This window comes from Triticum urartu, chromosome 5A (genome assembly GCF_056163025.1).
Source record: "Triticum urartu cultivar PI428250 chromosome 5A, HENAU_Tu73, whole genome shotgun sequence".
In the NCBI taxonomy this organism is placed as follows: Eukaryota; Viridiplantae; Streptophyta; class Magnoliopsida; order Poales; family Poaceae; genus Triticum; species Triticum urartu.
This window is the reverse complement of record NC_141877.1, coordinates 135890173-135914498: the sequence shown is the minus strand read 5'-3', so window position 1 is coordinate 135914498 and position 24326 is coordinate 135890173. Positions and strand designations below refer to the sequence as shown.

The 24326-nt window shown below is 45.5% G+C and overlaps 2 protein-coding genes across 2 annotated transcripts; both read left to right on the top strand.

Annotated features, from left to right (window-relative positions):
• The first annotated feature begins 1635 nt into the window (after positions 1–1635).
• On the top strand, positions 1636–6481 carry LOC125508173 (uncharacterized). The gene is made up of 7 exons (XM_048672780.2): positions 1636–1939; positions 4522–4575; positions 4659–4745; positions 5255–5335; positions 5432–5544; positions 5676–5725; positions 6118–6481. The coding sequence occupies exons 1-7, from the start codon at positions 1727–1729 to the stop codon at positions 6183–6185; spliced, it is 666 nt and encodes a 221-aa protein (XP_048528737.2). The 5' UTR covers positions 1636–1726; the 3' UTR covers positions 6186–6481.
• A 7815-nt stretch (positions 6482–14296) lies between these two features.
• On the top strand, positions 14297–20718 carry LOC147970597 (uncharacterized). The gene is made up of 4 exons (XM_087523507.1): positions 14297–14880; positions 15211–15384; positions 15829–17134; positions 20098–20718. The coding sequence occupies exons 1-4, from the start codon at positions 14297–14299 to the stop codon at positions 20716–20718; spliced, it is 2685 nt and encodes an 894-aa protein (XP_087379633.1).
• Positions 20719–24326: the final 3608 nt, after the last annotated feature.

Here is a 24326-nt window from a genome sequence, read left to right as displayed (position 1 = left end):
CCGAATTGGACAAGGGGTGGGGGCGTGGCCCCCTCCTTCCTTCTCCTTCTCCCCTCCTTCCTTTTCCCTCCGGTGGAAGAAAGGAAAAGGGGGCCGAATCCTACTTGGACTAGGAGTCCAAGTAGGACTCCCCCCTGGCGCGCCCCTCCTGGCCGGCCTCCTCTCTCCCTCCCTCCTTTATATACGTGGCCAGGGGGCACCCCAATAGCACAACAGACAATCTCTTAGCCGTGTGCGGTGCCCCCCTCCACAATTCAACACCTCGATCATATCGTTGTAGTGCTTAGGTGAAGCCCTGCGTCGGTAGCTTCATCATCACCGTCACCACACCGTCGTGCTGACGGAACTCTCCCTCGTCCTCAGCTGGATCAAGAGCTCGAGGGACGTCATCGTGCTGAACGTGTGCTGAACACGGAGGTGCCGTACGTTCGGTACTTGGATCAGTTGGATCGTGAAGACGTTCGACTACATCAACCGCGTTACTAAACGCTTCCGCTTTCGGTCTACGGGGATACGTGGACACACTCTCCCCTCTTGTTGCTATGCGTCTCCTAGATAGATCTTGCGTGATCGTAGGATTTTTTTTTGAAATACCGCGTTCCCCAACAATATTGCGCTAGGCCATGGATCAGGCCGAGTTCAACGATACTTGTCAGAGAGCAAGATGGGCCAAGTGTAGGGGTTACTGGGCTCCTCAAGGCTAGTGTGTCGCATCATTTTGGACGAAGACGTTGATGGCGCTAGAGGACGACAATGATGTGGTGTAGATGGTGGTTAGGGTGTCGACATCAGGTGATCGTGCAAGACCCGTCGTTTCTTGATGACAATGAGGAGAAGATTGTGGATGGTGCAATGGAGGCAGTGGTGGAAGAAAACAAGAAGGCTATGGCCCTCGCCGCTCGAAGCGCCTCGGTCGCCGCGTCTAGAATAGGTGTTTGTAAGTTAAATTTAACCCCGTTCCCCAATCCCTTGTACTAAAAAAATCATCGTACAAACCCTAAAATCCATCGATTATGTGACGAATCAAGTGTGGAAATCCAACTCCGCAACCCCCTTTGTATTCAATCCCCTCCACAACCCTTGAGCCGAGTCCAAAAATCCGATCTAAACCGTGAATCAAATGTAGTAAATTGAGAGAGAGAGAGAGGGTAAGGGCTTACCGCCATTGTTGATGTCTTGCTGGTGCGCTCGTGAATCCGGTGCTTGACGCCTAGGATCGCCTTGCAATCTGCCGCTCCGACGCTCGCCGCCGTCAATGTGAGAGTGGGAAGAGGAAAGGAAGAGAGCGGTGATGGTAATTATGCCGTCACTTCGAGAAACACCGCGATGTCTTGAGACCGTTTCCTCGCATGCAATAACCCACGCCCACGTGCCTTGAGTTGCATTGCTTGCCTTTGGCTATGAAAAGATAGCCGATTCAACTATTCCCTAAAGCCAGCCTCAGAGGTGCTTTATGCTTCGTACGTGTTAGTTTTTTGATGCGACCCAATCAATCAAACGGATCAATTTCTTTTCGTACGAGCCTGTTTAAGCTTGATGCGAACAACCAAACGAGTCATAAGCGTAACAGTCATAATACGTCAACGCTCTGTATAAGCGTACACTGCTTTATCATGTAGTATATCTGTATATACAGGCGTAACAAGCCGCAGCTCGGCAGCATCTTCTCTCCTAATCCAAAAGTGCGCGTGCTTCCTTGTCGCGTCTGTACGGAGCTGAGGAGGAGATGGACGCCATGGCAGCGCTCGCCAGAACGGGGCCTTCCCTCGCCGCCGCCGGCCACAGGAGCTCCGCAACGTTCCGGCCGTCGGCGTCACTCTCCTCCTTCGCCTCCGCTTCCTCGAGGAACCGCGGCCGTCTCGGGCTGAGCACGGCGGGGTGCAACCGGTGGGCAACCAGGGTAGCTCGCGCCACCCCCAACCGCATCGTCGCCTCCTCGGTTGGTTCCCTGGACTTGGCTCTCACCTACTTGCGCTCGCCCGAGGCTTCTCGTTGGGGATTAGGGCCGGCTAGGGTCGAAATTTGGTTTGGTGCTGCTGTGAATTGTCATGGTTTTGGTTTAATGTAGTATTGGTTGAGCTCATTTATTCAGTATAAATGGAAAAAGATGAGCTGCTTGTTAAGAAATACCCCCTTCTAATTGCGGGTGACCATGCATACATGAAGAAAATGCACCATAATGTGGCTAATGCCATATTTTGCCTGGCCCAGCCTCAACTTTTTCCAACCATTTTAAGTAATTGTCTATGTGACTGTAGGTAGGAACTGAAATAGAAGCGAAATTAAGCTGTTGTCTTTCTGTCAGTTGGTGACCGACAATTTTGGCGATGTATAGCACTGAAATTGAACTAAGATATCTATCAATTCAGTAATTGATATCTTAGTCCCCTTCTAATTGTGGGTGACTATGCACAGATGAAGAAAAAATTTCCAACCATTTTGAGTAATTATCTATGTCAATGTCGGTAAGAACTGAAATTGAAGTGAAATTAAGCTGCTATCTTTCTGTCAGTTGGCGACCGACAATTTGACAATGTATAGCACTGAAATTGGACTAAGATATCAATCCCGGAAATGGTGTAACTGATATCTTACTTCCTTTCTAATTGCGGGTGACTATGCACAGATGAAGAAAATGCATTATAATGTGTCTAATTCCATATTTTGCCTGATCCAGCCTGAACTTTTTCCAACCATTTTAAGTAATTGTCTATGTGAATGTCGGTAGGAACTGAAATTGAAGTGAAATTAAGCTGTTGTCTTTCTGTCAATTAGTGACCGACAGTTTTGGTGATGTATAGCACTGAAATTGAACTAAGATGTCAATTCAGGAAATGGAGTAATTGATATCTTAGTTCCCTTCTAATTGCGGGTAACTATGCACGCACGAAGAAAATGCACCATGATTCCATATTTTTCCTGGTCCAGCCTGAACTTTTTTCAACCATTTTAAGTAATTGTCTATGTGACTGTCGGTAGGAACTGAAATTGAAGTGAAATTAAGCTGTTGTCTTTCTGTCAGTTGGCGACCGACAATTTTGGTGATGTATAGCACTGAGACATGCTACATTGTGTTGATTATCAAATAAAAGTCATTTCTGTTCACTATCAAACTGTAAGAAGGATTGTCTTCTGTTTACTAGATTGTTTTGTAAGGGAAAGATGCCATTTTCATTAAGTACCTTTAGTAGATTTTGCATCTTGTTGTCATTTCAACTCTAGCTGTGGAACTATCGGTCGGATTCCTCAAAATTTATTGATCTGTGCTATATAGTGGTTGTATCCACTACATATGCTACAATTGTGTGTTCACAAGAATTCTGGTCAAACTTTTGACCTTAGTTTTTACGCAGGGATCCCTGTGTTCTGATTGTGTTTTTTTTTTTTTTAAATTGTAACAATGTGTTGGGTAGTTAGGATGTTAATAGGCATGTAGCCAAGTTCCTCTTCCAACCTCTTTCCAAAAGGGTAATGCTATCAATAACTTTATCTGTTTTGACACATGCATAACCACAGAGTAGGGATCTTTCCTGGTTGAGTCCTGGTCTCATGGTTTTGTTTGGTATGCTCTTATATTAAACCTACCAGAACTTCAGAAATGGCTTAGTTATTTTGAGAATTTGTTAAAGTTGATGTAGTCCTTTTACCAATTTCCTGGAAGATTCAGCAAAGCATTTTTCTCAAGTTTTAGGAATGTAATAGTGGGTAGATGGTTCTCGGTGAAGTCATCATTTGTTAATCCCTTTCACCAAGACAAGGTTGATCAGTGAACTTTTTAAGGGCAGTCGACGAGTAATGGACTCGGGAAACCTAATGCATACATTTATTTGCTACCCAAGATTGTCATTCAAGGAAATAAACCCAGTAAACGATGTGGCCACACCCCTAAACACAACCGGTGTCGTAATCATCAATATTTGATATTTGTCATTTTTATTGACTATGACAGATCACCTCTTTACCAAGCTGAGACCAATTATGCCTAATTGTCCGAATTGTAAACATGATTTGGTTCTCCATTCTGTTAGATTGAGCTAAGATGATCCTCCAAAGTGTCCAATAATTGATGTATTACTAAAAGGGCAGCCAGGTGCACTTGCGCACGATCCAAGGAAATGCCCAACCACTTTGGGTCTTTTGTATGCAGCCTTTCCCTACATTTCTGCAAGCGGCTGTTTCCAGGACTCGAACCAGTGACCTCATGGTCACAAGGCAATAGCTTTACCGCTGCGCCAAGGCTCCCCTTCCAATAATTGATGTATCACTAATTTGGAAATTTGCAGTCTGCTTGTTTTGCGTTGGCTTTTGTATTTGATGCCTGAAAGATATAATAGATGTTGTTTCATTTAAGAGCGCCAACTTAGTTCATCCCTTCTCAGAAAAGGAAACCGAGGACTATTACGACATTACCAGTTATTCCTTTTCCAATTAAAGAAACTAAGAAACATTGTGGTCTATCTTGATGATTATGGGACGGAGGGAGTATGAGATATTGCTTAACTAGATTTTTATTTTGTGCAGGAGGTTGAGCAGACCTACATTATGATCAAACCTGACGGTGTTCAGCGTGGTCTGGTATGTGCTTCTTGACTTTTATCAATGTTTTGGTATCTGTTGTTTGTTTCAGTTCAGATAAAACATATAGTCTTTGCCTGTAGGTTGGAGAGATTATTTCTCGCTTCGAGAAGAAGGGCCTTTTGCTGAAGGGGCTGAAGCTTTTTCAGTGCCCCAAAGACTTGGCTCAGGTTTGCTTAAAAATGCATTAAATCTTTCAAAGCTGCTGTCACCTTTTAGTGCTTACTTAGCATGGTAAAATGTTCAGTGTAATTATAAGCAATACCTTTTTTTTCTAAAGGAAAGCATCATCCTTCTGTCACTCTGTCAGTTTAATAGTTCAAAATGGTACCAGTGACACTCGCAGTGGTTAAAATGCCAGCATCTAATAGTATTTGTCACAATAGAACACCATATCCCAGTTTATTTTGTTAAACGTCATTTTCTGTAACACCATGTATCTGCCATAATAGGATGCACTCAAAAATTCTTAGCATGTGTCAGCCAAGCAGTTTTTAGAAAACATTTCTTCTGAAAATACCACTCAGATCTGGTCAAGCCAGATTTTTTACAAGTCAAAAAGAGCATAAGGTCTTGTCTTTGTTTTCACATAGAGAAGTAAATGTTGAGAGTCAACGAATTGAAAATGCTTTTACATACTAAGTTAATAACTCTCCTATTCTGTCTTTTTTTACCTCAGGAACATTACAAGGATCTGAAGGAGAGACCTTTCTTTCCCAATTTAATCGACTACATAACTTCTGGACCTGTAGTCTGCATGGTATATATTTGTAAAGAACTGAAGATATTTGCAACTTCGCATTTTGATCAATATGAATTTCGCCTTTATATTACTTTCGCTATTTTGTTCTCTAAGGCCTGGGAGGGTGATGGTGTTGTTGCGTCAGCTCGCAAACTGATCGGAGCTACTAACCCCCTTCAAGCTGAGCCAGGGACCATAAGGGGTGATCTTGCAGTTCAAACAGGAAGGTTGGCACCCATGCCTTTCCATGTCTTCACACTATTATTTGCAGAATTCCTGTTTAATTTTATTTTATTTCACCTCTATTTACACCCTCTATGTGTACCAAAGAAATTATCATGGAACATTGCTTTTTCAGGAATGTCGTCCACGGAAGTGACAGCCCTGATAACGGCAAGCGAGAAATCGGTAAGTTTTGCCAGTGGCGGATCTAGCAGGGGTGCCATGGCACTCCCCCTACAAAAATGCAAAATAATATATGTATACTATATTCAATATTAATTGTGTAACAACTTAGTGCTATTTCAGACTATTTAGGCTAAATTATACTATTTTAGTGCAAGTTATTTAGATTTTGTACCGACGTGTTGAAGTTTTTCACCCCTAGTACTTAGATTCTAGGTCTGCCAGTTAGTGTTGCAGCACTTCGGTGCACCGCCGGTTGCTATTCAAGTTGATTCAGTATTTATATGGTTATGGTGTGAATGTTAGCTTGAAGGGAGCGTGGTTTCGCAGCAATTGAGTGCACCGCTATTTGCAGCAATTCTTGACAATAACTTATGTTCTTGTCCTATCTGTAGGATTATGGTTCAAAGAGGGTGAGCTTGCTCAATGGGAATCAGTTCAAACACCCTGGCTTATAGAGTGATCTTTGCATATCAGTTATCACTGCAAGAACCTGATCCAATACTTATTTGGTCAACTTGATTCTGAGGGGCCATGTATGTATGAGTTTACTTCTACCAAGTAAAGTAGCCTGTCAGGGCTTCAAAATTTTCACCATTGCTCACCTGTATGTTCTTTCTTTCTTTGTAAATGTTGAGCGGGTTCAGAACTCTGGCCTTTGGTCAGTATAAATCTTCCTGTTGAGAACTTTCTTCTACTCGGATGTTAATGTTTTGATGAAGAATCAATGCAAAAAAGTTCCAAGGCGTGGACACCGTATACTCTTCTATACTTTACTTCTTGTGGGCCTGTGGCATATGACAGTATTTTTTTAGGGTCACTGACAGTTTCTTTAACACAGACGCAGCCGCTCATACATACACTCACCCTTATGAATGCATGCACATACGCAATACAATTTGTTGGCAAGATAGAAATTTTACAAAATTTCTGGAAATCACGGTTCCTGGCATGGCATGGGGCGGTCGACTGTGTCGAAGCACAGTAAGAGCATTTACAACAGGAATAACTCAATTTGCAATCATAATTCCTATTTTTGAACATTAAACGCATACATGTCGATCATCTTAGCCAAACAATAAGTAGTGGATACAAATACAAATCATTCGTACTTAAAATACATAATCCGAACATAGTTCAAATATAAATATTGTTCATAGTGCATAATTGCTAAACTAAAAGTAAAATTTACTAATTCTAGTGTGGATCCACATATGCTCCACAAGTTCATCCGGAAGTTACATATGAACCTGTTGATCTCATTGTTATCGATGCATCTTTAGAAAGTTGGCAATGTGCTTTCTCTCGTGTTCCGGAGGCGGACCTGAGTTCCGGACTTTACAAAATCATGCGTGCAGGCTGTCCCTTCATCCTCATCCTCGACAATCGCAAGATTACACAACATGTCATGAGTTGCCAAAGTGTATCTGCTTTCCACATCATCGCAGCTCCATGAACAATACCCCAACGAGCTTGGAGCACTCAAAATGCCCTCTCCACACCCTTCCTAGCTACCTCTTGCATTGTTGCAAAGTGGCTCTGTTTGTTGCCTTGGGGATCACAAATGATCTTCACAAACGCCGCTCATTAAGGATAGATACCATTAACAAGGTAGTACTCCGTGTTGTACTTGTGCCCGGTGTAGTTGCTCAGTTCCCATCACAAAGTCTCTTGAACGAAGGAAATCGTTGGAGCACATTGATTTCATTATACGAACCTGGCATGTCAAAGAAAGCATGCCAAATCGACAAATCTTTTGGATGTCACTGCTTCAAGCATGATGGTGACCGCTTTGACGTGACATTGGTATTGCCCACGCAAACCTTTTGAACAGTTCTTCCATTGCTAGTGTATGCAATCAACTGAACCCAACATACCTGGAAATCTTCTTGATGCTCCAATTGCTAACAAGTTTTCTGTGTCCTCCACAGTTGGCTCCCTCAGGTACTCTGGTACAAACACCTTCACCATAATGCGTGCAAATTACACCGTGGTGTTCAAGACCATGGTCTCTCTCATCCGGATTTCAGTATCAATTGCATCTACGACCTTACCATAAGCAAGCATCCTGAGAGTAGCCGTGCATTTCTGTAGAGGAGAGAAAGGAAGTTGTCGACAACAATCCTTTCTCGGCTTGAAGTTGTCATCAGCCTTCTCCAGGGCAGAACAAATTTCTGCTCATTCAGAAGCGACGTCGAGAAACCTTCATGGTATTTTGTCCACTGTGAAGTAGTCTGTGAATAGAAGCCTACTACTTCTTGAGCTTGCGTTGATTTTTCCCTTGAAGAGGAAACGGTAAAGTTAAGAAGCAATGTATCAATCCAGTAGGAGGCACAAGCAAGTCTCCAATATATGCACCTGCACAAACTAACAAACACTTGCACACAACGCGAAAAAGGTGTTGTCAATCCCTTCACGGCCACGAACAAGAGTGAGTTCTATAGAGATAGGTATAAAAGATAGATAAAAAAGCAAACTAAAGTAATATAAATAAATTGCAGCAAGGTATTTTTGGGTTTTTTGATTTATAGAACAAAAATATATAATGGAAAATAGACCTGGGGCCATAGGTTTCACTAGAGGCTTCTCTCTTAAAAGAAAACATACGGTGGGTAAATAAATTACTATTGAGCAATTGATAAAAAAATGCATACTTATGACGATATCTAAGACAATGATCATGAATATAGGCATCATGTCCGTGACAAGTAGACCGAAACGATTCTACATCTACTACTATTACTCCACACATCAACTAACTCCTGCCTGCATCTAGAGTATTAAGTTCATAAGAATAGAGTAACGCCTTAAGCAAGATGGCATGATGTAGAGGGATAAACTCAAGCAATATGATATAAACCCCATATTTTTATCCTTAATGGCAACAATACAATATGTGCCTCGCTGCCCCTTCTGTCACTAGGAGAGGACACCACAAGATTGAACCCATCACAAAGCACTTCTCTCATTGCAAGAAAAATCAATCTAGTTGGCCAAACCAAATCGATAGATCGAAGAGAATTACTAAGCTATCTTAATCATGCATAAAAGAGTTCAGAGACAACCCAAATAACATTCATAGATAATCTGATCATAAATTCACAATTCATCGGATCTCAACAAACGCACCACGAAAGAAGATTACATCGGATAGAACTCCAAGAATATCGAGGAGAACATTGTATTGAAGATCAAAGAGAGAGAAGAAGCCATCTAGCTACTAGCTATGGACCCTTAGGTCTGTGGTAAACTACTCACGCTTCATCGAAAGAGCAGCAAGGTTGATGCAGAGGCCCTCCGTGATCGAATCCCCCTTCGGCAGAGTGCCGGAAAAGGCCCCAAGATGGGATCTTACGAGAACAGAGGCTTGCGGCTGTGGAAAAGTATTTTGGTGGACGCTTATGATGCACTGTTCAAGATATCTTCCGATATTCTGATAAATTGGCCGATTTATCGCTTACCGTTGTCTGACCGATAAGATAAATCGGCCGATAAATCAACTGATATGGCAATAAATCGGCTGATATTGCCGATAAACTGGCCGATTTACCCCTTATCATGGGTCGACCGATAAGTTCCTGATAAGCGATATCCCCAACATTGTTATGATGTTTGGGGAATATTTGAGAATATATAGAGTTGGAATTAGGGTTAGGGGACTCCCGAGGGGCCCATAAGCCAGGGGGCGCCCTGAAGGCTTGTGGCCTCCTCAGGACTCTTCTGGCCCTCTCTCCAAGTCTTATGGGTGTCTTCTGATCCAAGAAAAATTATCGTAAAGTTTTATTCCATTTGGACCGTTTGATATTCATTTTTTGTAAAAGTCAAAAATAAGAAGAAAAAAAACCAGAAACTAGCACTGGGCTCTAGGTTAATAGGTTAGTTCCAAAAATAATATAAAATAGCATATTAATGCATATAAACATCCAAAACAGATAATACAATAGCACGGAACAATCAAAAATCATAAATACGTTGAAGACGTATCAATCATCCCCAAGCTTAATTCCTGCTCGTCCTCGAGTAGGTAAATGATAAAAACAGATTTTTTGATGTGAAATGCTACCTAACATATTTATCAATGCAATCTTCTTTATTGTGGAAAGAATAATTAGATCCATAAGATTCAGAACAAATGTTCAATATTGACATAAAAATAATAATACTTCAAGCATACAAATAAAGCAATTATGTCTTCTCAAAATAACATGGCATGTCCTGTTGAGCTTGGATCTGGCTCTGTGAACGCCACTGAGGCTGGATTTGGTTCGACCGTGGGCGGATTGAGGCCCTTGCGAGCAATCCCATCTAGGTGGCACATTTGATAGCAGCGGATTCTAGGCGCTGCCATGCGCACACAACAACCATCGGCGAGAGGACTTGGCGGCAGTTACCGAAAGCGTTGAGTTGATGTCTTCAGTTCGACTGATTTATCCTTCGTTCTTATATTATGGGACGGAGGGAGTAGCTGAGTGTGAGTTATCTGCCAAAGTGATGGATGGCCGCTATATCAGCTGACCTCATGGTTGTATTCCCTCCAGGGTGAAAACTCATGATTAATCTTCTCTCTTGACTAGGCAATATCAACCATCAACGTCACACATCGTTACTATGTTAAAGGTGTTGGTTCAAAGATCTGCAGCAAGGTGATAGTCCCTGGTCCATTGTCTGGTTGGACCAACCACTCCATGAGTGCAAACGCCAATTCCCTATCGAAGGTGTTCTCTTGGAGCGACTAGTGGATTGCTTCACATACCCTATGTGGTACGATTTTGGAGATGTTGGCGCAAGGCTTGTCTGGGAAGGGAGCAATGAGGACCCCGTTCTCCTCCAGTGTGAGCTGCGACATATCCTCAATGTCATTCCCTATTGACGGGGCATTGGGGTCAACTGACCCCAAATAAAATTAGGCAAATAAATGTAGATTACTGTTTATTCATGTGTATTAGAAGGTTTGGCCCTTACTGCAATGAAGTTGAACCCTTTGCCTTAGGACACACATTGTTAGAGTACTTAATGGGCCTGGGATGGCAGTATAGCTCATTAGTCTTAGGGTTAATTAGAGATAAGGGTCTGTTGTGGCGGAGCTGCTTGTAGTCGACCTTTCCTCGCAGGCCCCATTTGCTCTTCATCTCTCGGAACAGGCCCTCGACGCTGAACGGCAGGACCGAGTGGAACCGTCCCACTGCCGTCCATCGCGTCTTCATCTCTGCCCGGGCCTTGGAGAGGTCGAGGACGACCACGTCCTCCACTCTGGGTGATCATAGGTGGCATACAACCCGAGATCTCTCCCTCTGGTGACGGAGGGGGTACTGCTGAACACGGGGTGGTGGCCTCTACTTCAACCATGGCCTCCATCCAAATGAAGGACCAGGATCGGGCCGATAGTGCACCTGCTGTCTTGACCGGGTGGCATACTGGGCTGGGGGAGGGACCCGACAGCAACAACATCCCTCCCCTGGAGCAGAGACTAAAGGACAAAGATGGGATCAGCTCGGAGCAGGTTCAGGATCATGAGGTAGTTAAACTGATGGAAGATATAATAGAGGGGGCAGAAGGGGGCTCAGTGCTAGGCAAAAGAAATGTACGTCCTGTAGAGACAGGGATAGGTGTTGCTTTTGGTCAGGGGTCAAAGGGAACGGAGAATGCAAAAAAGAAAAAAGGGGTAGGCGTGATGGAGGTCAAGATTTGTAATGGGGAGGAGGGAGTCAAGGAAGCAACCGGCCTCGGGGCTGCCGGTCAACTGGCGGACGCGGATGAATGAGCCCACCAGGAGAAATGAGGCTCCTCAGTTGGAACTACCGAGGACTAGGGCAACCTCGGACAGTTCAGGAGCTCGTGTGCCTCGTGAGCACATATCGCCCGTCGGTAGTATTTATCTCGAAGACCCATCAGTGTGAAGAGAGTGTCAGGAAGCTTCGGTGGAGACTAGGCCTGAAACATTGTATCACCCACAATGGGAAGGGCAAGGGAGGTGGCATAGCTTTGTTTTGGGATGAAACAATTGAAATAAAGAGACTCTCAGTTGGCCCGAGGTACATTGATGTGCATATCCGTGAAAACACTCACAGCCCGTGGTGGCGCGGCACTTTTGTGTATGGTGAGCCGAAAGCTCACGAGCGGCACCACATGTGGAACCTGCTTAGAAGAATTAAGATGAATTCTGGTGAACCGTGGATGATGATAGGGGACCTAAATGAAACTATGTGGCAAAGTGAGCACATCTCAGCGTCGAAAAGATCTGAAAGGTATATGGCTAATTTTAGAGAGGCCCTGTCTGATTGCAATTTTCATGATTTAGGATACAGTGGGCCATGCTGGACATATGATAACAGACAAGTAGGCAGCGACAATGTTAAAGCCAGATTAGATAGGGGTCTGGCTTGCCCGCGGTGGTCGGATCTTTTCAAGGACGCTAGGATACAACGAGTGAAGTTTGTTTTGAACCTTGAGGTTGTAGAGCACGATGAAAATGAACCTTCACGTCTAAATCCTTGAAATCTGTACCCTATACTCTTTGATCCCGGTCAATATAAACCCCAGATTCGTTTGGCACACTAGGAAAATAACAATCCCGGCCGGGATCACTCTCCACAGTCACTGACCACACGGGGTCAGGGCCACACGTCATATTCATCTTCCATCTCCAAATTTGTCCGGCCACTACATCCAGGCTCCAGCGCCAAGGCCAAGCACGACCGCTGGTCAGATGGGACAGCTGTTGCTCCCAGCGTCATCGCGCACCGCATGGGCCTCAAGTCCTGGCCCGCTGCCACTTGCTCGGCCGTGTCGCTCGGGCCAAAAACACAGAGTAAGGTGGAGGAGCGGCGTCGGCGGGAGGAGAAAATGGATTGGCATCGATGGTCGTCATGTTGCCGTCGAGCCAGGGTCCCCCCGCCCCCACGCACGTGCTCTGGATCGACAACAGCAACTGCCTGCCGAGGAGCCCAAGATGGAGTCGCCTAGTTCACGATGCTGCAGCGAGGCTACTGAAGCTGGGCTTGCGCGTGAGCTCGAGGTCCAGTGCTAGGCTGTTGAACCTTGCGTACGCCTGTATCCTCACCGTGATGGGCATGCAGCAGAGCTTGTTGGTTTTAAATCGCTAGCTTGTATCGCCTCAGAAGCAAGTCATGTACAAGTGCAAAGCTAGCTAAGCAAAGCTGCTGGATTGATTTTGCAACAGCTTAGCATGACGTCGGTCTGGAGCTGTTCTGTGCAGCGGCACCGGCAACGGGGGCGGGTGGATGCCCGATGCGATTGTGGTGGCGTGGGTCATGCAGGAGCGGGGCCATGTACGAGTACGACGACGGGCACGAGCACACCGGCAACCACACTGCACGGCGCGGTACGAGGTGGGTGTGGCTGGGTTGAAAGCAGGGTGAGTACGGCCGGAACGCGTGTGACACCTGCGGCCTGCGGGGCATGTGAGCAGCAACTGCTTCAGCAGCAGCACGCTGCGAGCAAACGGCGGCGGCCAACGACGCTTAGTGGCGGCGTGGCTCGCAGGACAGATTGCATCCTTGTCGGCCGGGGAGCAGCGCCTCAGCGAGCACGGCGATGAAGATAGCGATACTCGGAGGCTTGGAGCACGGTTCATGGCAGAACGCTTGGCTGGGAGCTCGAGGTTCTTGTAAGGTCGTCGTCCGTTACCCGCTGCCGCTGCGCCATCTTACTATTCTCGGGGAAAGAAGAGGGAGGCTAGGAGAGAGAAGAAAAGGAGATTGAGGAAGAAGATAACATATGACATGTAGGCCCATGTGGTCAGTGAGAGAAGCGACCGATCCCGGCCGGGATTGTCCTTCCAAACAGTTATAGGATCGATTTAGGGTTTAGATTAACCAGGATCGATAAGTACAGGGTATCAACTTCAGGGATTTAGACGTGGAGGTTCATTTTTGTCGTGCTCTACAACTTCAGGTTTAAAACAGACTTCACTCGGATACAACACATATGCTCTTCCAGGTCCGATCACTTACCGCTGTTGTTAACGTTCAGCGAACGTTTGGAGTACAGGAAAAAGAGCAGTAGCTTTCGATATGAAGCTATGTGGGAGGGGGAAGGCTCCTTGTTCGAAACTGTAGATAGTACATGGAAGAGTTCAGACACAGCTTGCTCACTGGAGGATATGAAAAAGAAGCTAGGAACTATACAAGGCGCGCTGCAAGCTTGGTCAAGGAAAGAGTTTGGCTCCATTGTAAAAAAACAATGCAATTACGTAAGAAACTTGAGAGCCTTTGGGAAGGCCCGCCTACGGCCGGAAAACAGTATGAAATAAACAAGGTAGCAAAGGAGCTCGATGAAGTGTTGTTAAGGGAGGAAATTATGTGGAGATAGAGGTCCAGAGCCACCTGGTTGAGAGAGGGAGACAAAAATACTAAGTATTTTCAAAGGAAAGCAACCTGGAGAAGGAAGAAAAACACCATCACGAAGTTGAAAGACAGCAGCGGTGTATGGGTCGAAGAGAAAGATGAGATACAGAAATTGACCACTAGTTTTTTTAAAGAACTTTACTCCAAAGATGAATGTGTGGCACCGCGGGAGCTTATAAACTTGATTCAAACTAGAGTCAATGAGGACATGAATAACAAGCTGACAAAGGAGTTCACAGAAGTTGAAATTAGTGATGCTTTATTTCAAATTGGTCCTCTGAAAGCACCGGGGCCTGACGGATTTCCGGCACGGTTTTATCAGAAGAATTGGGACACTCTAAAGGAAGATGTTGTGAGGGCGGTGAGGCAATTTTTTGCAGATGGGATCATGGCCGAGGGAATCAATGATACAACTATAGTCCTCATCCCGAAAGGGAGCAACCCCGAGAGCTTGAAGGACTTCCGGCCGATCAGTCTATGCAACGTAATCTATAAGGTGATTGCGAAATGCCTTGTCAACCGGCTGCGACCATTTCTTGATGAACTCATATCTGAGACACAGAGCGCATTCATACCTGGCAGAATGCTGACGGACAACGCCTACATCACGTTTGAATGCTTCCACAAAATTCAGCATAGCAGGAACGCACGGGACACTCATTGCGCATATAAATTGGACCTTGCGAAGGCATATGATAGAGTTGATTGGGGTTGTCTTGAAGGAATTCTGCGAAAGATGGGGTTTAATGACAAGTGGACTGGTTGGGTGATGAAGTGTGTCAGTTCGGTGAGGTATGCTGTACGTTGCAATGGTGAGCTACTGGAAACCTTTATCCCCACGAGAGGGCTCCGTCAAGGTGATCCCCTAAGCCCATATTTATTCCTATTTGTTGCGGATGGACTCACCAGTATACTGAACAAGGAGATTTCTGGCGGGAACATCACACCCATAAAGGTAGCTAGGGTGAGTCCAGGTGTCTCGAATCTCCTCTTCGCCGACTACAGCCTCCTTTTCTTTAAAGCGAACGCAGAGGAAGCCAGTGCGGTCTGGAATGCACTCACTCTGTTTCAAAACTGCTCGGGTCAGCTTTTAAGCCCTAGTAAGTGCTCTTTGCTTTTCAGTGATAGATGTCCAGGGACCTCACAAAATAGGATCAAGGAGATTTTGGGTGTAGTGTCGTCCACGTTTGAAAGCAAATACTTGGGACTACCTACACCTGAGGGGAGAATGAAAGGAGAGTACTTTCAGCTCATAATGGATAGGTTCTCAAAAAGATGCAACGATTGGTCGGAAAGGTACATGTCGCATGCAGCAAAAGAAACGCTTGTGAAATCAATAGCCCAAGGCTTGCCCACACATGTGATGAGTGTGTTCAAAATGTCAGCGGGCTTCTATGGAAAATATGAGAGGCTTATCAGACAATTCTGATGGGGTGAAGATGGAAAGCACCGCAAAGTTCATTGGATGGCCTGGGACAAGATGATAAAACCCAAGAGAGGAGGGGGGATTGGTTTTAGAGATATGCAGGGAATTAACCAAGCGCTCTTGGCTAGACAAGCATGGAGACTGTTACAAAACCCAAATAGTCTCTGGGCTAGAGTCCTCAAATCCAAATACTTTCGCCATGGTGAGCTCCTCGATACAGTTTTCGCTTCTGATGCATCGCCAAGTTGGAGAGGGATTGAGTTTGGGCCGGAACTCTTGAAGAAAGGCCTTATTTGGAGTGTTGGAAATGGCAGAAGCATTCAGATTACTAGAGATAATTGGATCCCAAGGAATGAAGGGCTTAGAGTAGCTAATTTCACTACCAGAACCAGGGTAAGATGGGTCAACCAACTCCTAACACAAGGATCCAATGAGTGGAACACTGAGCTAGTCCACCGGATATTTACTAAGTTTGATGCAGAAGAGATATGCAAAATCAAATTGCCGACCAACCCAACAGATGACCACTTGGCATGGAACTACGAGAAAACTAGAATGTTTTCAGTGCGCAGCGCCTACAAATTAGCTATGGACCTACCAGCGCGTGGGCTAGCCAACTCGTCCTCCTCAGGGAGCAGCAATAATAGGAGCATATGGGATCTTATTTGGAAGGCGGCTGTCCCGAAGAAGATAAAAATATTTGCATGGAGAGTCGCAACAAACACTCTAGCCACCAAGAAGAATAAGTTTAGGCGTACACTGGAACTGGGTAGCACCTGTAACATATGTGGAAATGCAGAAGAGGAGGAGTTCCATAGTGTGGTGGAATGCACGAAGAGCAAAGCCTCGAGATCGGCTATGAGAGCAGTATGGCCCCTGCCGGAAGATGCATTTAGGAACACCGGCTGTGATTGGCTGCAGATGCTACTTGATTCATGCAATGCTGATATGATGAATAAAGTTTTGCTGCTACTTTGGAGAGCTTGGTTCTTACGCGAGAATTGTGTGCATGGGGATGGGAAGGAATACATATCTAGGTCAGTATCCTTCTTGACCAGGTATGAGGAGGAAATTAGGAACTGCACTGTCGACACAGTAAATGAGAAAGGCAAAGTTCAGGTGGGAGGGAGTACAGATACCATAGTGAAGCTGTATAATGATGCAGCTAAACGGTGGATTGCTCCCCCAGAGGCCAGTGCTAAACTGAATGCAGATGCATCATTCCAGGCAGAATCGGGACAGAGCTATGCCGGGGCTGTGACTAGGGACCATCGGGGAAGAGTGTTTATCTCTCTTGGTCAGAATACCGGAGTTTGCACGGACATAACTGAAGCGGAAGCATGTGCCGTGCGTGAAGGCCTAAAAGCTCTTTCCACTCGCTTTAATGGGCACTTAATCGTTGAAACTGATTGTAGCATACTAGCCAAGGAACTCTCCCCGCAGGCTAAAAACAAGTCCAAGTGGTTCCCAATTATCAGTGATATTCGAAGGTTTATGAGTCTTTTTGAGTCATGCAAAGTTAACTGGATCAGCAGAGAAAGAAATAAGCTGGCCCATGTCCTCGCGGCTGAAGCAAGAGAGCATGGTGACTTCCAGATGATTGGAGCTGTACCAAATAGGGTACAGGAGGTTTGGTTGTGTCAGGACCCTGATTCCAAGTCATATCGATCTAGCCGGTAACATCTCATATCACTTTGCGGCCTCACGCACGGTATTCCCACGGGTGTCGCCTTACCATGGCCCGGAACCGTTTGCGCCTTTTTGGCTCACGTATATGATAGTGTCGCTAGCATCCATATGACAGAGAACCCGGGCCGACATGACTAGTCGTGAACCCAAAGTGGCACTAACTTACGGGGACATGCATACATGAATCAATATCGAGCATGTCGGTCAGCAGCGTGTGAATCCGGGCTGTAGCACTAGGCTAACAGGACTCCGGTGAACCGGGCTGTAGCAGGCTAGGCAGGACTCCGGATGTCACCGCATGACATTTCACCGAAGGGACAGACACAAGAACGAAGTGAATCACATGCCGGCCAGTCAAGTGCTCCGGAGCAGTAGTGCTGGGCTAGCAGGACTCCGGTGAACCGGGCTGTAACAGACTACTATGGCTCATGGGAGCACAAGACTACATTTCCCCATAAGAGAGGCTACCAAGGATAAACAACTAGGTTGTCGGATCCCACTCATACCAAGCATTTCAGTCATACACACAATATGCTCGATATGTGTAAATACAACATGGCATCACAACATAACTCTACGACTCAAGTATTTATTAGGCTCCGAGGAGCGAGATATTACAAGCATGGGTCTCATGGCCCAACATACAGAGCATACAAGCAACAAGCACATGCGGAAGCTTAACATGTCTGAGTACAGACATCTACAAATGAAAAAGGCTGAGAAGCCTGACTATCTACAAGACCCTCCCAAGGATACAGGATCGTAGCTGAGGTAACAAGCTAAACGTCGAAGTCCACGCGGAACTACTAGCGAGACTGAAGTCTCTCTGTAAAACATAAATTAAGCAAACGTGAGTACAATTGTACCCAGCAAGACTTACATCAGAACTAACTACATATGCATTGGTATCAACAAAGAGGTGGTGGAGTTTGACTGCAGCAAGCCAGCTTTGACTCGGTGGCTATCCTGAACTACGACTGCAAGTAACTCTTTTGAGGTGGCGCACACGAGTCCACAAATTCACCATACCAATACACCACTATGGATCCGCTCCCGTCTCCCTACGAGAACACCATCCATAGCACTCACGCTTATCTTGCGCATTTTAGAGTATCCACTTTCACTTGTCTATGAACTATGCAAGGGGTCCAAGTTTCCATATCCGAGGAATCCGGCTATTCGAATAGATAATGATAACCCTGCAGGGGTGTACTTCTTCACACACGCTCTCGCCACTTATCGCCATGTACACGTCATGTACCTCGGCAACCTTCAAGCGGAAGCCGGGCGAGGGAGTCGGCCACGACCTGACTAACCAATAAGTCTCTAGTCCAGGTTTATCGCCTATTCGGGTTCCATCCGCAAGGAGATCCGGCCGGGGTGTCGCTCACGGCCCCAAACGATGTGTACAGGGTTCCCAAGCCCACCATCCGGGTGCCACTTGGTACACAGGGCCACTGTGCCTAGTCTGTCCCAAGCCCACCTGTATGGGTGCCACTTGGTAGACTACTAACACTACCTACAAACACTAGAAACTAGTTGCAACTCCTGGACAAAGATCAAGTTGATTAATAAGTCAAGAGGGGTCGAGTTACCAGAACCCAATGTGTGGTAGTAACTATTCATGGATCACAAACACAGAACTCAGTTCCTGAGGACGGCTGCAATGAGACAACCCACCATGTACTCCTACATGGCCTCTCACCGCTACCTTTACCAAATCATGTTCACACACTTAGCTCACACACAGTAGGACATGTTCATCACTATTCCAATTCATTCCCGATGAATCAGACCTGACTCAACTCTAAGCAATAGCAGGCATGACAAACAAGCATGAATGAGTAGGCACACCAGGGCTCAAACAACTCCTACTCATGCTAGTGGGTTTCATCTATTTACTGTGGCAATGACAGGTCATGCAAAGGAAAGGGGTTCAACTATCGCAGCATATAACAGTTGAATCGTTGTTGTCCAAATGCAGTAAAAGAGAGCAGGAGTGAGAAAGTGGGATTGTATCGGAATGAACAAAGGGGTTTTGCTTGCCTGGCACTTCCGAAGATAATATAGTTCTTCATCGGTGTCATCGATCAATCGTCGGAACCACGCCTATCAAGGGGGGGGGGACAATCACCGACAAACACAGAAATAATACAATCAATGCAATGCAACAATATGATGCATGATCATGACATGGCAATATGATGTGAGTTGAGCTAATGTAGCTAGCAACGGTTTAAATGAAGTTGGTTTGAACCCAATGTTCAAATTCAAACTCCATGTAAGACATTTCAAATGCCATTAATTCAAATTGTCTTATACAGCAACTTTAAGTTGTTCAAACATGCATGAAAATAGTACAGATGGATAGATTAGATTTTTCTGATCATTTTTCATATATAATTTATCTTATTTGGAGTTATGGCTGAATTTCTATGATTTTTCAAAGTTTCGGATATTTTTTGAATTAAACAAATCATTTCTGATTTATTTAAAATCCAGAAAAGCATTTATGACCTCATCACTGCGTCACTATGACATCATCCAGTCAACAGGACGGGTCCAGGTCAAACCTGACCAGTGGGACCCACTGGTCAGTGACCCTGAGACACTTAGTGTCACAGACAGGTGGGTCTGGTCAACGGTGACGTGGCCAGGTCAAACTGACCTGTGGGGCCCGTGGGGTTAGTTTAGTCTAAACAGGAGCTAAGCAGTGTTAATTAGGCCGTGGGGCCTAGTAGTCAGTGGCTCTGGGGAGGGTTAGCTGGCGGTGATTAGCGCTAATCATGCGGCCACGTCGGCTCACCAGAGTTCAACCGGCGGCGACCACAGAACACGGCGGGGCGCGTCGGATTTGCGCTAGAGGCGCCGGGTTAGCGCGCTGAGGGCACCAGGGCATAGCCCTTGCTCGCCCGCATCAAGAGGAGGCGGAGGTGGGCGCGGGGGTCGCCGGAATCAACGCCGGCGACGAGGTTTGCGGCGGCCGTGGTTCGGTCAAGCTGGAAATCAGCGTTGTGGTGCACGGCGGGGCGAGCAGTGGGGTGCTTCGTGCTCCTGCAGACATGCTGAGCACGGTGACGCTCTCAGGCTCGAGCTGTAGTGGTTGCAACGACGACGGTGACATGGCCGGCGGCAGGGGAAGCTCGACCACGGTGGTTACGGACGCTAAGGTCGCAACAACGAAGATAACGAGGGGGAAAAGACGGCGAGCTCACAGCGGTCACGTAGACAAGCTCGGCGGGCTCGGGGACGCTCTGGGCGAGGCGAATCGAGCGACGGCGTTCGTCGGAGCAGACGAGGAAGATGGCGGTGGTGACGACGCTGCAGGGCATCTGCGGCGCGTTCGTCGGCTTGGAGCTTCACAGCATCGAGGCGGAGCTAGAGGTCACAGCCACGGGGCAAGGGAACGGCGGTGGCCGCGGTGGTGCTCGTCGGCGGTCTCTGGCGTGTCTGGGGAGGAGCGCGGGAGAGAGACGGAGGAGGGAGAGTGGCACGGGGAAAGTGAGGGGGGTTGAGGGGGTCGCGTGTCGTTCGTAGCCAGGTCCAGGCGGACAGCGGCAAGCAGGAGGTGGCGAGCTACGGCGCGCGCGCGGACATGCCTCTGCCAGTAGGCAGAGGTTGAAGACGGCTCTGCCCCTGGTGGGCTGGCCAGTGTAGCTGGGCCGACTACAGGTAAGGCCAGGTAGGTTTTCTCCTTCTCTGTTTTTTTTTCCTATTTTGGTTTCTGTTTTTATTTTTGCAATTTGTTTTTGATTTGGTAAAAACACCAAATCATTTCTATAAATCCTGAAATTAATTATGGGCAATAACTGAATTAACTCAGAGGCCCTTAGCTATTTCCAGAATTGTTGGAGCATTTAATAATATTAATAGCAATTAAATGCCCCAATTCAAATATTTTATGACTTAAATTCAATGCCCAACTTGTTCCTTAAAATGCTCATTATTTTTGGTATGGATCAAAACCATTGTCAAAAATAACAAACATCAAATAAGAGCATTTTGGGTTCTTGAATGAAATTTATTTAAGCTGGACCTATTTGGATTTCAAAGTGCTAGGGTTTTATCACCCCCAATTCAACTTTTAAATAAAATTTAAACATGATGCACACACAAGCTAGCCTAGTGCAAAACCAGAAGCTAGGGATGTGACAACTCACCCCCACTAAAACAAGAATCTCGTCCCGAGATTCAAGACGTGAGGTAAGAAATCAGAGGGGACACAAAGCCAACATGATCTTCATGATCCAACTGCCCTTCTCGGAGATGTTGATCCGCTACATCATATTGATTATGACATCCTTTCCTTCGAGAACTTCATCCAACATGGCGACAAGAGAGCAAGACAACCTCACAAGACTGGATCATCGATCTTAATTAACACAAGATCAACTCACGGAATGAGACGTAGAAACATCCCTTGAGGTGAGACGCAGAACACACATCAGAGATGATGGATGAGAAACACATGACAAAGGTTCAAATTGGTAGGCAAAAATTCGACGCTTAAATAGATGGTGAGGGGGGTTTCAAAGTGGTGAGGAGTTAAGTTGCCCACGATACCATAACGGGACACCTCGGGGAAGGTGACTCGTAGAATTTTTCCCTTAAGTGGCAAAAAGAATTACTTTTGATACATAGATCATTGGAACTCTTTTCACCAACCTGAGGCAATTTACGAACGTTTGTTTGACGGAGTTCGGAGAAATGACATACTCAGATCAGAAAGGAAATTATGGTTATAGAACAACTCGACAAACGGGAGGCACATCCCAATTGATACCGAGGATATAACCTAGTGACTGAGTGTGATCTTAGGGACTTGAGCATTTCCAAACTCATCAAAGGTTTTACCAGCATCCGTGGCAAGGATCCTGGCAACACGACATACTACCATGATGACTAGTGATGGATGACGCGGATACAAAAGAAGATAACACCTTCTCCGACTTCCCCTTAGCGAGGCTAAGGAAACAGAATCTGGATGATCGACCGAGAGAGATTTAGCACTCCGCTTCTAATGTTCTCCTTGATGTGCTAGCATAACCCATTTATTGATATGGTTTGGTATCTAGGACATCAAATAAAAGGTCGGACTTCGGAAACAGAAAAATCCATAAGGAACTACTACTGGAATAAATTCTACGAGATCCTTATGGGGAAGTGGCCAACTTCTTCAAACAAGATACTACAATAATAGGTCTTCCGGTCGGGTGGGTTGGCCACGTCATCCACTTTACCGGTTACCGAGAGACCAATATTATAGCTCTTGGGAAAATGTCCCAATCATCACATCTGCCTAAGATTCAGATCTGGTTGGTGTCAGGATATTCCAGACTCATTGAGTCTAGAAAGAAAATGAAAGTTTGCAACACAAATCGACGAGATGACATTGCGAGATTCTCAAGAAATGAACTATAATAGCAAGCTCCAAAACATGAGCTGGTTCTGCTACACACATGTGAACACGCTGTCCTAGACAAGCATGACCACATAGTAGTCTTACAATAAAACGCTACCGAGTTCAGAAGGGGAACCATCATCAAGGATGTCGGAGTCCTTGCATAAGTCTTGCTCTTAAGAAGGAACTACTTCTCCTTGAACAAATCAATCAGTGGCTTGGTGTGCTAGGAAACACATATGGAATGGAGGCGGCCAACCTATCAAACCATAGAGTACTTCGCATATAGGCGTGACTAACTTGGGACGATTCCAGAGGAAGCAAAAACAATCTTTCTCGGATCCACGGCGGCAACTTACATCAAGTGCACGTGAATTAAAGAAAGTAACTTCTTTCATCCAAACATATCCTTCATGAGATAGTATGAAGAAAATGCTTTCAAAAGTTTCCAACACTAGCTCAATGTTCAACATGAATCATGGAGGAGACAAGATGCTGTTGTTGGGCTCAATCAGCAACTCATCGGAATTTCCATATCACTGAACTTCCACCATTATGTGAACAATGTGTTACTATTGGTCAGACCAAAAGATGTAATGGTGTATGCTCGAGGGATCAAGCACGAGTAAGACAACATTACGAACATCGTTGGTACTGATTTGATTTGACGATAGCCCGCACTCAAATCAAAGGATTGATAAGACAATAGGTCCAACAACTGATCACAGGGACCAATCGATGGAGATATCATCTTTCTTGAACACACACACACACACGCAAGATATCCCCTTTGAAGTGAACTAAGTGGATTAAGCTTTTATCTTCCAACTCTCCAAGTTGTTGTTTAGCTTAACCAACTAGCTCAGGGGTGTCTAACATGGATTCTTGGAGAAAGAGTGGTTTACAAGAAACCAACTTGATCACGAACTCAACATAGCGGTCAGGGGACAACCTGGAAATACTTCCGAGAAGATATTCGGAAAATCACGAACCACCGATATGTTACTAAGATCGAGAACAATCTTGCTTTACAGAGCGAGACGATATGATCAAATAAGCAAAGGGTTGACACTATCCTAACTCATTGATCAAAAAGTGCACCAGGAAAATGGACTAGGTAGCACGATCAATCTTAGAATGATGATTCCATAATCAACACACCAAGAATGAGATTATCGTCCATTAACCACCAAGCAACGGGGTTGCTAGGAGTATTGATTTCACACATCACAATTCACTTGTCGGCATTCCGGTTACAATAACACGGGAACCGAGGAATGAACAATGATGGCAAGAAGTATCACTGCAACAGGAATTTATAAGAGTTGGTGCAATTATCATGACATTCCTGGCATCAAGAGGGCAATACTTCAGGGTAGAACAGAATCAAAAGCTGGATTGGCATTTTGATCTGCGGAATACAACTGCTTTGACCCAATCCTAGATATGGATGAGGTACTGGAGTTTGTTTCTCCTAGTCATTCTGAAATAGAACGGCTCGACGGACCACAAGAATAATAGACTTTGACGAACGAATGCAATGATATACCCTCGACTATCAATTGATAGACGAAGGTCAGAAACAACTAAGGAGGGACAACTCAAGGAACATATATCTTTCTGAGTTGTGGATGCATAGATTAGTATGTCGAGCAAAGCTCAACATTTCTTCCGGATAACCCATGTAGAAAGGTAGAACTGGCAGATTCACAATATAGAACG